General features: G+C 40.3%; 1 protein-coding gene across 3 annotated transcripts in view; it reads right to left on the bottom strand.

The window, feature by feature from the left end:
- Positions 1-579: 579 nt before the first annotated feature.
- The window catches only part of fam49a (family with sequence similarity 49 member A), a 34,106-nt gene continuing 18,654 nt past the window's right edge, over positions 580-16,031 (bottom strand). The window contains exons 2-12 of one of the 3 annotated variants that reach the window (XM_075459834.1): positions 13,674-13,734; positions 9,626-9,705; positions 7,567-7,688; positions 7,237-7,342; positions 6,681-6,817; positions 6,466-6,543; positions 6,020-6,136; positions 5,020-5,099; positions 4,483-4,609; positions 4,314-4,384; positions 580-2,569 (exon numbers count right to left, since the gene is read on the bottom strand). In XM_075459834.1, the coding sequence (XP_075315949.1) occupies positions 2,506-2,569; positions 4,314-4,384; positions 4,483-4,609; positions 5,020-5,099; positions 6,020-6,136; positions 6,466-6,543; positions 6,681-6,817; positions 7,237-7,342; positions 7,567-7,688; positions 9,626-9,698 (975 nt within the window). In that variant the 5' untranslated portion in view covers positions 9,699-9,705; positions 13,674-13,734 and the 3' untranslated portion in view covers positions 580-2,505. Of the gene's footprint in view, positions 2,570-4,313; positions 4,385-4,482; positions 4,610-5,019; positions 5,100-6,019; positions 6,137-6,465; positions 6,544-6,680; positions 6,818-7,236; positions 7,343-7,566; positions 7,689-9,625; positions 9,706-10,024; positions 10,105-13,673; positions 13,735-16,031 lie in introns of those variants that run through there. The other 2 variants (XM_075459836.1, XM_075459835.1) reach the window with 2 other exon arrangements.

The raw sequence follows: 16,031 nt of genomic DNA, 5'->3' as shown, positions 1-16,031 counted from the left end.
GTCTGTAGTGATCGACTCTGCAGAAAGTTGGCGACTTCTGCGCATTATGTGCCTCAGCATCCGCTGACCCCACTGTCATTTAACGTGGCCTACCAGTTAGTTCCCACTTTGTTATAACACTGACGGTTGACTGTGGAATATTTAGTAGTGAGGAAATTTCACAGCTGGACTTGTTGCACAGGTGGCATTCCATCACGGTATCACGCTGGAATTCACTGAGGTCCTGAGAGCGACCCATTCATTCACAAATGTTTGTAGAAGCAGTCTGCAGGCCTAGGTGCTTGAACTTATGCATCTGTGGCCATGAAAGTGATTGGAACACCTGCATCGAGTTATTTGGATGGATGAGTGAATATTTTTGGCAATATGGTGTAGGATGAAGCTTAGAAATATAATCTCAAGACATTTCAGTAAGCACGAATTTTGATCATACTTGGAAAATTAATCATCATTAGATTTTTTATTTTTTCTTTCCTCTTTGACTTGCCTTTCAGGCAAATATTTCACACCCCGGTTGTCCATTTTCTTCAAATTCAATAAATAAGCAGAGCAGAGAGAAAACAAAACAAAACACAGCTCTTTTAAGAAATGTACCACCTTTATTATCCATTCCACACATCCCATTCAGAAAGCAAGAACATAGCCAAAGCATTTATATAAACAGTGAGTCTGAACTCCAAAATATCAAGCAATAGTTGTCAGTTTAAAACAAAAGCAAAACTGATGTCTCAGTATTCAGAACATTGTTGTGCATTCAACACACAGTAGCATCGGGAGAAGAGGGAAGCTTTGTGTACATCAGTCCTGACAGAGGATGCAATTTCTGCATTTTAAAAACCACTTCAGTCAGATATGAGACATCGGCGTCATACATACACCTGCTTTACGCCTCGGCACGTACAGTTTCACTCACTGCATGGAACAAATAACATCCAAAGTAATGGACGCGCACACATACACACACACGTTTGGACACATTTCTAAATACAAGAGAAACATACAGACTTAAAAAAAACAACAAAAAAAACATGTTAATGGGATGCTACTTAACGGAGGACATGTTAATCTAAGGACAGGAGTGGCTGTGCTTTATTTGACACCATGTATGGCTTATGGATGCTTTAAAGACCTAATGTTTGTCAGCTTATGTAAGGCAACGCTGTGCTCCATGACACCTCCAGATTTTAAGACCACAGGGGTTGTGTTCATATTGAATCAGAAGGGCGTAATGTGTTTCAGGCATATGAGATATAGGTCTAACAGCTAAATGTTAGATGGTGATTCTTTTTTAAGGAGAAGGTTTTCTAATAGTTTTACCCCCCAAAAATAAAACATCAACAACTTCTCTATATAAGTTTGCTGCGTCCATTATCATGCACATATTCTAACCTCATTGGTGTGCAGAGATTACAGTAAAACTGGGCCACAGTTTCACAGTCACAGATTGTCCAACCTAGTCTCAGCATGTGGGTGAGGAGCTGCTGCACTCGGATCACCCAAGTTAACTCTCAGGGACATCAAATAACCCCCCCGCCACTGAAAAAATAAAGTTAAAACCTGTTTTCCTCCAGGGAGTCAATGAAAATTCATTCATGAAAAACATCCAAATAATTTAAAAGTGGATTTTTTTTCTTTCTTTAAAAAAAAAAAAAAAAAAAAAAAGGTAAAACATGCAAACAAAATCTCCAAATCAGCTGAATAAAACATCAGGTGGGTTGATTAACTTTGACATCTCCTCCATTTCACTCATCTCTACCTCTCAGTTACAGCACGCATCAACTTGCTGGATGTACAGACATGTTTTATTGTTCACAGTGGGTTTGATTTAACAGGCGCTCAAGGCTGGAGTTTGAATAATGGAAAAAAAAGAAAGAAAAGACAACCACGAAATGTTCTCATCATGACATCACGCACAAGTTCATCACTTATCAGCCCCTCACTGCAACAGAAATGTCCACCCTAACGCGGCCTGTGCAGATAAAGTAGAAAAAGAACCTCGACTTGTTTTAATGCTTTTCTTAGAACTCTCGTATTGTGATTCAAAAAAAGAACCTACGTCAGGATTTAAAACGTCATCGTTCATCATCAAACATCTATTTTGTATCCAAAAACAAACATAAAGCTGTACTTTAAACCAATTCCATTGTCAACTGTATGATTTTATTGGAGAACATGTTTCTGTTGCCTTTTTCACTTCATTCAAAGTGCAGCTTACAAAGCTCAGTTTTTCTGTATAAGGTTGAAAGGTTTCCATCGTTCGGCAGCTGTTAACAGCAGAGGCAATTCATGTGACGCTTTTGTGGTTTTTCTTTTTTTTTTTTCTTTGCAAAGTACAAAGTACGTATTCTGCAGGTTTCAATAAGCTGGAGGGAATGACTATCAAAATACACACAAGTATTAACATCGAGGCTTTTTAAATAATGTAAACATATACATCTTATCGGAGGTCAGCCCAATGATCCTCTTCATATCTATTTATATATTTATATATAAAAAGAACAAATATTACTGGAGCATCGTCCGGATGTTCTTTGGAGTGGACTCGTCATTCAGGTGTTTTGTGGTGAATCTGAAGAGATGAGAGTCAAAGAGGACATTAATGAACAATAAAGACAACAAAGCAGGTAAAAGAATCACAGGCTCACATCAGCCCAGGGCTGGATTTTTACAGGTTTAATATTTAAAGCTGCAGTCTGCAGGATTTGTTGTTGTCATACGTAAAGTTCTAATTTTTGGCATTTTAAGAGTTTACATGATCTATCAGAACGCTTGAAGTTGAAAACGGTGACCTCCGTAGTAGCAAAATGCAAGAAATGCTTATTTTTTAACTGAAAAATAAAAAGTTATTCAACTTCCTGTCCCGCCCCTTCAAAACACATGAGAACTCGTGCACGTAGACGTGCACGCCAGATGCGCGTACACGACTCCTCATTCATCAACTCACCTGTCATTTGCGATCATGGAAGACACAGTAAGTAGACAAGCCCGTAATGAAGTTCAATAGTCCAGATAAATAAGCGTGGGGACGAGCCTACCTTGTATCGCGCGTGCTCAATCGGTGATTGACAGGCAGCAGAGCCCAGCTCGTAACCTGATTGGTTACCTTTTACCGGTCCGGTCTGCAATTTTGTAAACAAACCTGCTGGCTTTGGAGGGACCTAGCCGGACATATAGGGGACCTAGAGAACTCTTTTTTTTTTGTATTGGGGTATTTAATGTACTACTTTCAGAATCCCCGGACAGTTCCAGGCATTATGCTTGAAAAAGAGTTGCAGCTTTAAAAAGTTGTCATTTAGATGAGAAGAAAACTCTTGTTTAAAAAAAAAAAAAAAAAAAAAAAAAGGGGGGGGTAATTTTTGTTATTTTAGGTCTATGAGCACAAAGGTAAAAAAATTATATATTAAAAATAGGGCTGGGCAAGTTAACTCGTTATTATAGCGTTGTTATTATTATTTTTTTTAATTATTTTTTAAAACATTTAAAAAAAAAAAAAAAAAAAAAACATTTTGGGGGGCTTTTGTGCCTTTAATGGATAGGAAAGTTCAGAGAGACAGGAAGCAGGGGGCAGAGAGAGGGGGAACAACACGCAGCACAGGGCCATCCGATGCGGGACTCGAACTGGGGCCAGCTGCAGCGAGGACTATAGGCTCTTGTACATGGGGCACCTGCTACCCACTACGCCCCGGACCACCCCTGTTTTATTATTTATTTTATTATTGTAAAAGTCTGTTGCTCACAGGCTTTTATTTTGTAAAAGTCTGTTGCTGTCTGCTGTGGAACCAGAAAAGAAAGTAATTGGCGGATCGACCAAACATGGAGAAGGGTATGGAACTTTTACTCGGCCATTTTCATTTTAAAGTTCTTCCAGATAGCGGAGTCGACAGAACCAAAGTCATCTGTAAACACTGCCAAGTTGAATTGTCTTCTCACCGTAGTAGTTCCAGTCTAAAATATCACTTAAAGGCAAAACACACAACTGATAGCAGCAAGTCATTCAAGGAAACAGACAGTGGAGCGAGGCTTCTACATAAAAATGCTGATGTTAAAAGTGTGTTTGCACAACAAATATTATGGCACTTTCATTCATATGGCAGTACATTTAAAATAAAAGTAAATGCTAAAAGCTATACACTACTTTTGAATTGATTTTTGGATTTTGCGTACAAATGCGATTAATCGTGATTAATCAGGAAAATCATGTGATTAATTAGATTCAAAATTTTAATCGTTGCCCAGCCCTAATTAAAAATAGAGACTCCAGACATGTGGGGCGCAGAATTACTCCAAATGAATCCAAAACTGAGTGAACCTACTTGAGCGCGTTCAGCAGGCCCTCAACGTTGTCCGCCGGCTGGTCCTTCAGGACCTTTATGCACCCTTTCATCTGAGGAGAAATGGGTCAGAATGAGAGCACAGAAGAATCAGGCGCCGCATCGCAGTGCGGGCTCACGGTGCTTCCTTTACAGCGAGTGCTCTGCTTACATCTATCTTGGAGGACTTGTTGAAGGCGCCGTTGGGGTGGACGTGGTCATAGAGAATAATGACTCCCACCATCACCCTCATGCAAAACAAGAGTGTGTCCTCACTACTGAAGCGACTTGAATATTCCCTGAAAACACAGAAGGAAGGGAGAGATGATCAAAGTAATAATCGCAGCTGGAGCCCATGATGACTTATTTGTTGGTGTACAGCTGAATGAATACATGAGGACATACTGAGTGTGGGAGGCTGACAGATATAAAGAACAGAGCAAAATAGCTTCTCAGGTCTCGTCTTGAAATTCAACAACTCACTTTGGCATATTTTTCAGAGTCAGTGTCAGTCTGGAGTTGATCAACAAAACCTAATGACAATGCATTTTCAGACTTTTTATGTATAATGTCTAATCTCAAAGTGCTGCTGCGGGAACAAATCAGAGACTTATTTAGACTGAGAAGGACTGTAACTTGTTTAAACAAGGTATTCTGAGGCCTGTGAGAACAGATTTAACTGTGTGTTGTGTGTTAATTCAAAACTCACGGTGTCTCTAACATGACCTTACAGACACTGGCCATAGTGCTGAGACAATCTGTCGTATTCTCCAGTGGAAGAGTCTTGTTCTACAAAAGGTAAAAGATCAGATACATTATTACAATGGTTCGTTCCGGGCTATCACTAAACCTTTAGCTGGACAAAGCATCACATGTTTCTCAAACTCAAAACACATTTATTCTGAGACATTTGGCATCATGGAAGCTCCAAAATTGATCTCATCAAGTTGAAGCTTTTAGTTATGGGACTGCCCTTTGGCTGACTTTTAGTCCAATGATCAGTTTCTTGTCGCTCTGCTTTTTCCCAACTCCCATGGGAAACATCCGTCTTCTGAGCTACTACCGACTGCTAACTGTGCCCATCTACCCCGCGTGGGTTTATCAGAACTGGCTGCAGCTGTTGAGGGCAGTGATTGTGAATCCAACAGCAAACCGTTAAACCTTACTCCATTTATCTGCATCAAAACGGAGGAATGAAGCCAACATTCCATCACATTTTCAACATAGTTTTTCTGCCATATCTGACCTACTGCGTCTCAGTGAGTCTCTAAATAATCATCAAAGTAATTGTTTTTCGTTGCAAAGCCAAACACCAACAAGTTTGGAGTGGCAAATTTGCTGAATTTTTTACAAAAATCTTTCAGTTAAAGAAATAGCTGCTCAAAAGGAATAGAAGATAGTTAAATCCTTATTAGCTATTATTTGTAAGTACTAAATTCATTAGGAAATGATTTCCTTTAGCGAGAAGTAAGAATTAGGGTAACATTTTCACTTACTCATTACATTTTTAAACCAGAGTAGTTGCCCCCTGCTGGTCGTTAGAAAGAATGCAGGATTAAGGAGCTTTTATTTCCCCTCAAAGTCTGTTATGATAGAAAATTCAAAAGTGACGTCTGTTAAATGTATCAAAAATCAACCAAACAAGAGGCGGATCCTCATTTAATCAAAAAGCTCTTGTTGGTGAAACCAAGTTGTGTCAGCGCTCTCACCTCTGTCACAAAGTTTGTGGTTGCGTTGCTGAGCGTTTTCAGCATGGGTGTGGCCTCAGCGTAGAACAGAGACATCCTGTTGGCCATCTCGTTGTTCACTTCATTCTCAATGTCCAACTATGGGTAAAGACACAAATGTCACACATTAACTACAAGTGTCAAAGTGGGAGGGTTCGCTTTTTTTCTTCTTGTTCTTCTTCTTTCTTTTTAATATATGTCATGAATCTCTCCCTTATTTCCAAACATCTGACCAGCTAAAAACGTCAGCTGAGCAGGTTGAACAAATGCGAAAAACAAATTATCTCGATGAGTTTGTTGGATTTCTGGACAGGATCTGAAGCAGGAAAAAAGACCAAACAAAACATCCAAACGCAGCAAACACAAAAGACGGCTCCTTCTTTAGACTGAGAATACAAAACATCTGAAAAATGATTTCAACAACTTACATTCATGTTGTTTATCCGGTTTCGACTGATGGTCCTTCTGTAGTAGCTGAAGTCATTCTGGATGGCAGGAATTCTCATCTGAAGCCAAACAAGCACATATTCAGCCAGCAGATAAGAGCTGGCAAAATATCATCTGATAAAACTGTGCTGTATGTGAAACTGAGGAACACGGTGTGTGCTTTTAAGTGAGTTTAACTCAAGTGTTTCCGGCAGACCTTGAGCTCATCAAAGCGCAGAGTGAAGTGGAGGATCTCAGCAAACTGTTTGGCCAGCGCCTGCTCTCTCTCCAGGTGCTGGGTGGGCGTGAGGGGTGGGCACGTCAGCGACTCCAACAGACTCTGCAGAGCCTCCTCTACGCACAAACACGAGACAGTCAGTGTGTTTGCCTAAAGAAATAACTGAAGCCAGAATTAGAGCTCAACAAGGCCATTTTATTGGACTTCCCTTGTCCCAGCACAGAAGCATGCGAGGGGAACAAAGTGTGTCCAACTTTGCCGTGACAGGTGGAGACATGTCGACTTTCATTGTCGAGTGTTAGTATTGGGATTTTTCCTCTCAGTAAATTTGATGCTCTTAGATACATGCCCAAGTTTGCCATACAACGTTAATATTTGGGATAAATATATTTGACACCCAACTCACATACTCTACTGTCATCATAGTATCATCATTTACAATATCAGGAGAGTGACCAAAGCGGATAAAAATTCTCCGGCTCTGTCACAACCTGTGCGGTAAGTCGGGAGAGTTTGCTGGGCAGTGTGAGCACACCTAGTCTGAGAGAGAAACTGTAGAACTTCTTAAGCTTGATGACCAGCGGGCAGACTGAGTTCCAGGCTCGCTCCTGCAGCATCATGTCGCTGGGATTCTGAATCGCCTGCACAAAACAAGGAACAAGCGTGAAAACAGAACCACATGTTGGATAACTTCCATCAACCATCCAGCATATCGCACATTAATAAATCTGCATATCGATTGTAGGACATCAACTAAATTTTGAGGGGTGATGACTCATGTGCGATCCATTTCCTTTCTCCCCCCCCTAAATGCTGACAATGCGTTTAAAGTGTTCGTGTGTACACTTAAAGTCAGTTTTCTCACATCTCTGATCTCCTGCCCTGCTCCTTTGTACGCCTGCAGACCAGCCAGGATGCTCTCAGACTCCTGGAGGACTGAGTTCACCTGGTTCCACACCTCACGCTCTCCTTCCGTTGGCTGTGCATCTGACACGGAAACAAAGGTCAATCCAGTTGCACGCGCCGCACACACATGCACAGAAAACACAGGCACATACCTGAACAGTCAGGGTGAAACTACTGTAGCGATCAATGTAAAAAAAACAACAGAATCCTTCTGCCTTTTAAAATCAAGAATTAATCTTAACTAACTTACTTAACTAAACATCATCATCCTCATTTGGAATCATCTTTGATACATTTAATCTGCTTATTCTGATTGTGCTGATGGGAAATGGCTTCGGGTTAATAAGTAACAGGGCACAGTTTAGAGGAAGAGTAAAAAGAAAGGGAAGAACAAAAAGAGTCAGCAGAATGAACGTGTGAACAAGTAAAGGTCGAAGCATCATCTTACAGGATATTACACAAGAGATCCATCTACAGTTAAACATTAAATCTTTCTGCCTTGGCGTCCACTTTGACATTTTTCAATTTAAAAAAAAAAAAAAAAAAAAAAAAAGTGCAGCAAAAATTATTTAATTTGATCACAGAGGAATGAATCTGCACTAATGCATAAAAGCACACATAAACATTTAATTCAAAATCAACGTATTAATATTTCTTTAATTTTCAACAGTGTTCATTTAACTTGAGGTTAATAACCCTATTTATTAACTTTACCAATTTATTTTCCATTTCATTTAAGCCTAATTCAAGAAATTGAAGAAAGGAATTCAAGAAAGGAAAGTAGCCTTTAAGCCTAAGTAAACTTGCTTCTAAAAACACTGTAAAATTTGCATTTTTTTTGGCAAATAAATCTATATGCTGCGCCATTTACGCACTTTTGTACCCCTTTTGATGATGGCAGTTCCACTCCTGCAAATTCTACAGCGTATCATTTACACTGATAAGTCTAGAATTCTGTAATACATTTTTTTTTTAAATTACAGACTGAAAAGTCCTGTCATATTGCTGTACCTTTCTAACAGAATGAACAGGGGACGCATGCATTTACCGCCTCCCGTCATAAATTTTGAGTGTTTCCTGTTTGCACCCAGGCAGCAATGTTTCCATATTTGACTGTAATAGACGTACAGATGCTTTGGGATAGACACAGCTACCACAGAACCTGGTATATAAGACATGTGCATGAAAATACACAATTGTTTCTTGTTAATTTATGATCGTATGCAAGCTGATGTCAGCAGCATTATTTTATTGTCCCTATGAAACACAAAACGCAGGCTGTGAATATCCTGACCACAGAGAGTCACTCCTCTACTAGCGCAGCTCTAAATATAGAGCATCACTGACATTAAAACTGTGTGTCTGGGGTCTGTTTTGCATTTCAAAAACCTTCCACTCCCATCATTTCCTCTTTGCTGAATAAACAAAGCCTGAGGTTGGCTTCAGTGCGAGAGCAGCTGACATGCCATTGTGGAGGTGTATTGTGTTTTTCTCCTGTAGGAGCTCGCAGCGAAAGGCCAAAGCAAATTCATTTTTTCTACTTTAGCAGTGATGTCGTTATACTGCGCCGTTGAAATGTGGAAGAATATATTCTTTTATTAACATTTACACATTTAACTGATGCCGACTGCCGAACGAACAAGACCTGACGGCAGAAGCGAAGCGGTGTTTGAAACAACGAATGAGAACCTGATGAATTAAAAGCCGTCGTGCCACATGTCTCAGGCACAAAGAAGCATGCATGCAGCCAAGTTAGTAAAAGCAGGCAGCAGAGGTCAAGGGTCAGATTCATTCTTCAACTTGGAACAAAGAATGGGATTCCCATTGTAAAACCACGCGGATATAAATCATGAATCATAATAACAGCTTTCAGTCGCAACATTAGAAATTCAAAGGAGAAGAATCCAGTAGCTGAATGGACTGACCCCTGACCAGCCAGGCTAAAGGAAAAATGACCAGGGAACAGGAGGGGGTGGGAGAGGTGGTCTAGCAGAAGGGCAGGCATAAGCTGTGCTCACTTTCAAAGTCAAGGAAAAAGTTTGGCCCCTGTTCGAGCTCTGTGCAAGTGAGCACTTTTAACAGATTCCCCATTTGGTTTCTGCAAGAGAGAGAGAGAGAGAGAGAGAGAGAGAGAAAAGGAAAGAGAAAGGAAGAAAAAGAACATGTGATGTTAAAAAGTCATAAAAAAGTTATCCGAACAGAGCTGATAGAGCAGGAGGTCATAACCGCACGTAGGAAACGGGAGGGGGGAAAGAAGCGAAGGAGAAGAGAAGCCGAGCTAAAACGGCCTCCTTCACGGCTTCGTCATGGAGAGCAGAGAGCCGCTGACAGAAAGGAAACAGCTGAGGAGGCTGCGCACCCTTTCCCTCCCCACACCTCTTTCTCCGTGATTTGTTTCACTCGCCGGCCACACTTACTTTCAAAGTCCAGGAAAAAGTGTGGATAGTTCTCTATTTCCCTTGTTAGGACTTTTAGCAGGTTACCCATTCCAGCAAACCTGATGGTCAAAATACAGTGGTAAAAAAAAAAACAGTGGTACAGACAGTCCATTTGCAAACAAAATACAGTCAATGTGTTATGATTATTATTCTTATAGCAGCTCTCCACTCCTCAAACTCCAGCGCTCATCTTTTAAACAATAAAACTGAAATCGAAAATAAAGCAACTTTGATTGTGTTTGGACTTTGTCTTCACACTGCACAGCTGAGACTGTGTACGAGTTTCCTGACAATAAAGAGGCTGACAAAGCTAAATTCCCTTCCATCCTTGCAGAACCCCGGAGCTTCTGAGCTAGTTTCTCTGCTCTTTTGGAGTCAAGCCTTTCCAAACGGAGCCAAACACAGGGAAGTAGCCTTAAATTACACATTCACACAATAAAGCTTTTATAGGAGGCTAAAAGCAGAAGGTAGGTAGTAATTTCCAGGGCCTGTCGACCTCCCCAGGCATGAAAGGTGGTCATAAACTGTAATCACAGCAGGCTTTAAACTTACAGTAGTATAATATGAGGCCATGATTATGGTTAAGGTTGAATGTCACAGTGCAGCATGGGGGAGCGGGGGAGGCGGTGCAGCATAATATTGCTGAATTCAAAAGACTGAACTAGTTATCGCAGTCAGGTTGGATGGAAGAAATTATGAGACGTTTCAAAAAAAAAAAAAAAAAAAGAAGAAGAAAAAAAAAAAGAAAGAGGATTCAACTTAAAGTCACACTTTTTCATGTATTTAAAAATAGACTCAAGTTTCAAAGTCAGCATCTGCAATCCCAAATTCACACTAAGAGACTAAAAGGGGACAAAGTCTTTCATCTGAGATACAGGGCTCCATATTCCCTCGATTTAAGTCAGAGTGGACAGGCAACAAAAGACACACTGTGCTGCGGCGTGCACATGATAATCACACTGCACCGCCTGCAGCGACTCTTTTTCCACCATGTATTTATTCCCCATCTTGCACTCATCATAAACTCGTATCTAACAGACAGTCCAGATAATAACTGGCTGCATATCTTTCCTGCTTTAACTGCTTTCATCCTGAAGAAGTTAAATAAATAAATAAAAAAGTGTCTGATTTCTTTTCTTTTTTTTTTTTACTTTCTGCAGCTACAATCCAGTCTCAGTTAAGCACCCCGATGCACCAGGAGGGGGCAGCGGTGATCTGCTTTTGTTTCCCTAACAGAGACTGAAGCTGTGCTGCAATGGTGACATGTTTGTACATGTGCTGCGGCAGCTTTACTTTTTTTTCCCCCAAGGCAAACCCTAACCTGCAGCTACAAGTTCCTCAACACTCTCACTTGCTGCAGGCTCCAACCAAACACTGCTTTTACTGCCCCTAAATAGCTGTTTACCGTGAAAACTGTAAGTTCTATCAGAATCATTCTTATCAGAGATAAAGATCTACACACTTTTTGAGTGCCCACGCACAATATGACAAAAACCCCGATCTTAGAAAAAACCTAAAGCTTTTCTTGGCGTTTTCAGATACATTTTTGAGATGCCTAATGGAAATTCTCTCATGCAGTCTTACACTACTGGATATTAGTTCTATGAATGACCTTCTGAGAAGTGACCGGTGTGCATCACACAGTATGCCGACTCTGATACAGAGTCAAACAGTCGAACACTGGGGAACGTCTATAATCGAGGTCATATCATTGATTAAGGTAGCAGAAAATGTGGCAATGAGTTGGTGAGTTAATGCAACTATTTATCAAGAAAGAAACAATTCAGAACACTTTATACACACCAAAACATCTTTCTTCATTTAAAACAAATAAATGAATAGATATCATTTTTGAGTGAAAAATACAAGAAATCATGACCTAAAACAACTGACAGCTGAGTGACAAGAAGGTTTTTTCTTCCTCTGAAATTACCGCTGACGTTCGACTTCTGCGCTGCATGCCCAAATCTTGTGTGCGAGGCACTCTGCCATACAGCAGATGGTCAGCACAAATATGAATAACATCATTCCTCAAATTTCCCCGTGCAGAAACTTGATCAAATAATCTTACCAGAAGCCTACACAGGCCAAACTTGCCAGGATGTGTTTTTTTCCCCCCTCTCTGAGGTAAATAAACCAGCTCAGACAACTTTCTCTTCCATTTCTTGTTTCTAAAGCCTTCAATACGGATATGAAACAAGAGGAAAGTACAGTAAATGAAGAGATAAAGCAAAGCATTGGGGCATAAAAATTGTCGGTTGCTGTTAACATCAGTGAGATGTATTTCTATTACTTTGTCAGTCCTATTTTTTATCAATAAGGCTTTGTTATGTAACAGAAACATCTTTCTGCATAATGTTGCGATGAAGGATTAGTGCATTGGTTTCGGCTATTTCTCATCCCTGACACAAATGTGTGTGGTATACTATATCTGGTATTCCTCTTTAATTCAACTGATGGTGAATATTCTGGGAAAGAGCAAAGTTAAAAGTTTCCACTCTCAGTCCAGCTCATGGTTGTGAAAGAGGAACTAAGCAGACTAGTAAATTCCCAGAGTGTTTTCCCTTCCCTGTGGCGGCAGAAGAGAAAGTCTCCTGTAACGATGAGCGTTTCAGTGCTCCGGTGAAGTTGAGCAGATATTCAGCCCGAATTTGTCTTGTCCCACTTTGGTCCCTGGAAACTGTCGACACCTTTCGAGACTTAAGTCAGCCTCTGTCGTAACTCACATTACTACTTAACCTTTGAATTACCCTGGGGTTTCTGCATGCTTTCCCTTTCCTCATACTTTCAGTGAACCAAGTGGAGACAATAAGAGAAAGCATCAATGTCTCTTTCTTACCATATAAAAGGTTATTTTGGTTAAGGGAAAAAGATGTGCTGACAGTCACGTAAACTAAATACATACGAGACAATTACTAGTTTCTCAACAAGGTTCTGAAAGAAAAAAAAAAGTAAAACACAAGAAGGAGAAGTTCTCATTGATTTGGGATTTTTTTTCCCTTTTAATTTCCTGTCACTCAACATGACGTCAGTAACTTGATTTTGCATCATGCTGTTTATTTTACCTCGCAGAAAGGCTAGCTTGAAGCTTTTGGGATTATTCAAACAAATTCTGAAGAAATCTGCTGAATCTTCCAAATACTTTGAGGGTGTCTAACTGACAGAATTGAAGCAGATCTTAATACTGGTTTCAGAACCAGTTTAGCACTTCAATTTATTTCCATTTGCCTCACTGAGCATGACACTTGTTAGTTGCAGAATTCTACTGAACCTCCGCAGTATCATGCAGGTATCTTTTAGGAACCCCATATAGAAAGTTTGGAAATCCTTTGTCCAATTTTACCTGAAAGTACAGTAATTTCTCTTCAAATAGCCTCCAGGATGAACGCTTCAACGCTTTTCAGGGAAAAAGATTCTGGGCTTAATATAACAAGAGCAGACTAATCCCAGCTATAATGACCTAAACCACAGCATTGTTAATGAGCCGCTGTGCCTTAGCAGCAGCTTAGAATGCAGTCGAGGTCAAACATAGCTGTACTGGCTTGCTTAACATCTTATTCATTTATATGTGATGTTTGCAAGTGTGTGCATGTGTGTGTGCGTGTGTGTGTGGTAAAGACAGACGTACCGTCTCTGATGGAGGACTCAGGTTGCTGTCTATTTCATCCGCTCTCTTGTTGTTTCTGAAACTAGAAAAAAAAAAAAAAAGAAGGAATGATTATCAAAAATCAATCTTGACCAAATGGAAAATGAATAAGACAGAACAGTCTCTTCAACAGATACTTAAATGTGAGCCTGCCTTGGTTTGCCAGTCTGCCTCCATGTGCGTGTCAGTTATCCAAGTTGGAACAGGTGGAGTATCAACTTTCTAATCAACCAACGTCCTCTTTTCCAACACATAAAAGCATTTAGTGAACAAATACTGAATTATTCAGCCGAGGAATCTACACCCTTGTCTGTCATATCCAAAGAAAGCTGATGAGGCCTCTGTATGCTGCATGTTTACTGGAGTATTAAATATCCTGTGACACGCTGCGGCTGCTAATGGTCACTAAGATGCGCTGTGCTGCAAGTCCCTCCAGGGTGAGAGCAGAAAATAAATAAATGGATGGCAGTGTCATATTCTGTTGGGGTCATGCAGACCCAGTGTGACATTTATGATCCAGTGGAAGAAATAACGCGATTATGGTCCAAAGTTCGTCGTTCCAATTTCGTTAACACTGATGACAGAAAGCAACAAAAGATAAAGCATTCCACCGACTCCACATTCCACCTAAGGGTTGCTCTCTCAACTTGATGTCAGTTACTGAAGCGATCCATTAGGTTTTAGTTCCTAAATATAGTGTGTAGTTAGCATCAGCCAAAATATGAGAGGGGTTCTTCAGCATGGAACCATCAGCATGGCAGATCCTCATACACTTGCCCCTTGTGCTGTAGACAAACATTCTCTTTGCTTTGGTGCATGATGATGAGACTGGTCAATAGCAAAGCAAATCTAAATTATGGAGAGGCCAGCCTGGTAGGAAATGAGTAGCAGCAATAAAGCTGCTCTGGACAGTTAACAACATAATGGTCACTGTGTTGTGGCCTGAAATGTTTTTATTTTATTGCCTCATGTCCTGTGGCTTATTTTAGTCTGACCAGTTGTTTGATGGCAGCAAATCTTCGAGTGCAGGATCACAGGCATGAGAAAACACTCATAAATCTGCACTATCATTCATACATGTGGGAAGAATTATCTTACTAGTTCAGTCGAGATTAATGATCAATGTTGTGTCTCCGTTTCAAGGACATCACTGACATCGAAAAATGTGAGGAAAAATCCTGCTTTGCACAGCAAAAGGAATAGAACTTTCGGATTCACACGCAGCTGTACATTAAGTAAGCCTGTACTGGCATTTCAATGCTTTGTAGCACATTCAAGGACTGTCACTTTTTCTATCCGAATGTAAACTGATCATGGGAAAAAGGGGACATTACCAAACTGCAAAAAAGCAAATAAATCAAAAAAGAAGAACAATGGCGCACTGACGCATCTGAAAAGCAGCATGTGGAATTATCTGGTGTTCTGCAACACAGGCGGCAAATTCTATGTCTTTTTGAATGCACTCCAACTTGTGATTTTGACAAAGCAGCCAAGGTAAATGTACATACACACACCCACACAGTGCATAGATGGTATTAAAAGATGGATGCAATTGGAACAACAACAAAAAATATGCACGTCTATATTGTAGCCCCACCTCGTCTATATAACAAGTCAGTGGAACTCCAGAACGATCGTCACACTGTATTAAAGATGTCATGAAACCAGTAAAAGAGACCATAAACTCATCAGCATAATATTTACTGGGGGGGGGGGGGGGGATCCAACCACATGGATACACAAGTCTTTTAAATAAGGTGTATTGAAGAGATAAAACTGCATGAACACAACAGCAAGATGCTAAACATTCTCACGAGCAAGACACAGAATTCAAACAGGTTTTCGTACAAATACAACCAACACACAAGCACGTTGTCCCTAATGTGCACCTTTTCAGTGTACCCCACATTCACAACCAAAGTCACACATAATAATTGGTCATTGAATATTGCTTTATTGTGTGTTTTAAATCAAACAGTTAGTATTAAATACAAGAAAACCATTTATGCCTCTCTTGTGCATTAGATTATTTAGAAAGCACTTTGAAACTGATGACTAAATCACTGTGGCTGCAACTATCAATCATTTCAAATACCCAAATGTCTTGTTTGGAGGAATGACACTTATAGGCCTGTATTTACAGGAAAATGCTCATGTGTCAGAGGTTGCAGCTACAAATGGCATGCTTTAACATGACAGAAAGTTTCAACTTAATTTTCTGTGGATCGGTTGTGAGACACACACACACACACACACTTCCTTGTGTGCTTTCCTGTTTTCACTGAATGTTGTCCTGATCATCTGTGTCATCCATCCTCTGTGGAGCCTGCACAGCAACAG

The sequence above is a fragment of the Odontesthes bonariensis genome, chromosome 24 (genome assembly GCF_027942865.1).
Source record: "Odontesthes bonariensis isolate fOdoBon6 chromosome 24, fOdoBon6.hap1, whole genome shotgun sequence".
Lineage (NCBI taxonomy): Eukaryota > Metazoa > Chordata > Actinopteri > Atheriniformes > Atherinopsidae > Odontesthes > Odontesthes bonariensis.
This window is presented reverse-complemented; position numbering and strand designations above follow the sequence as displayed.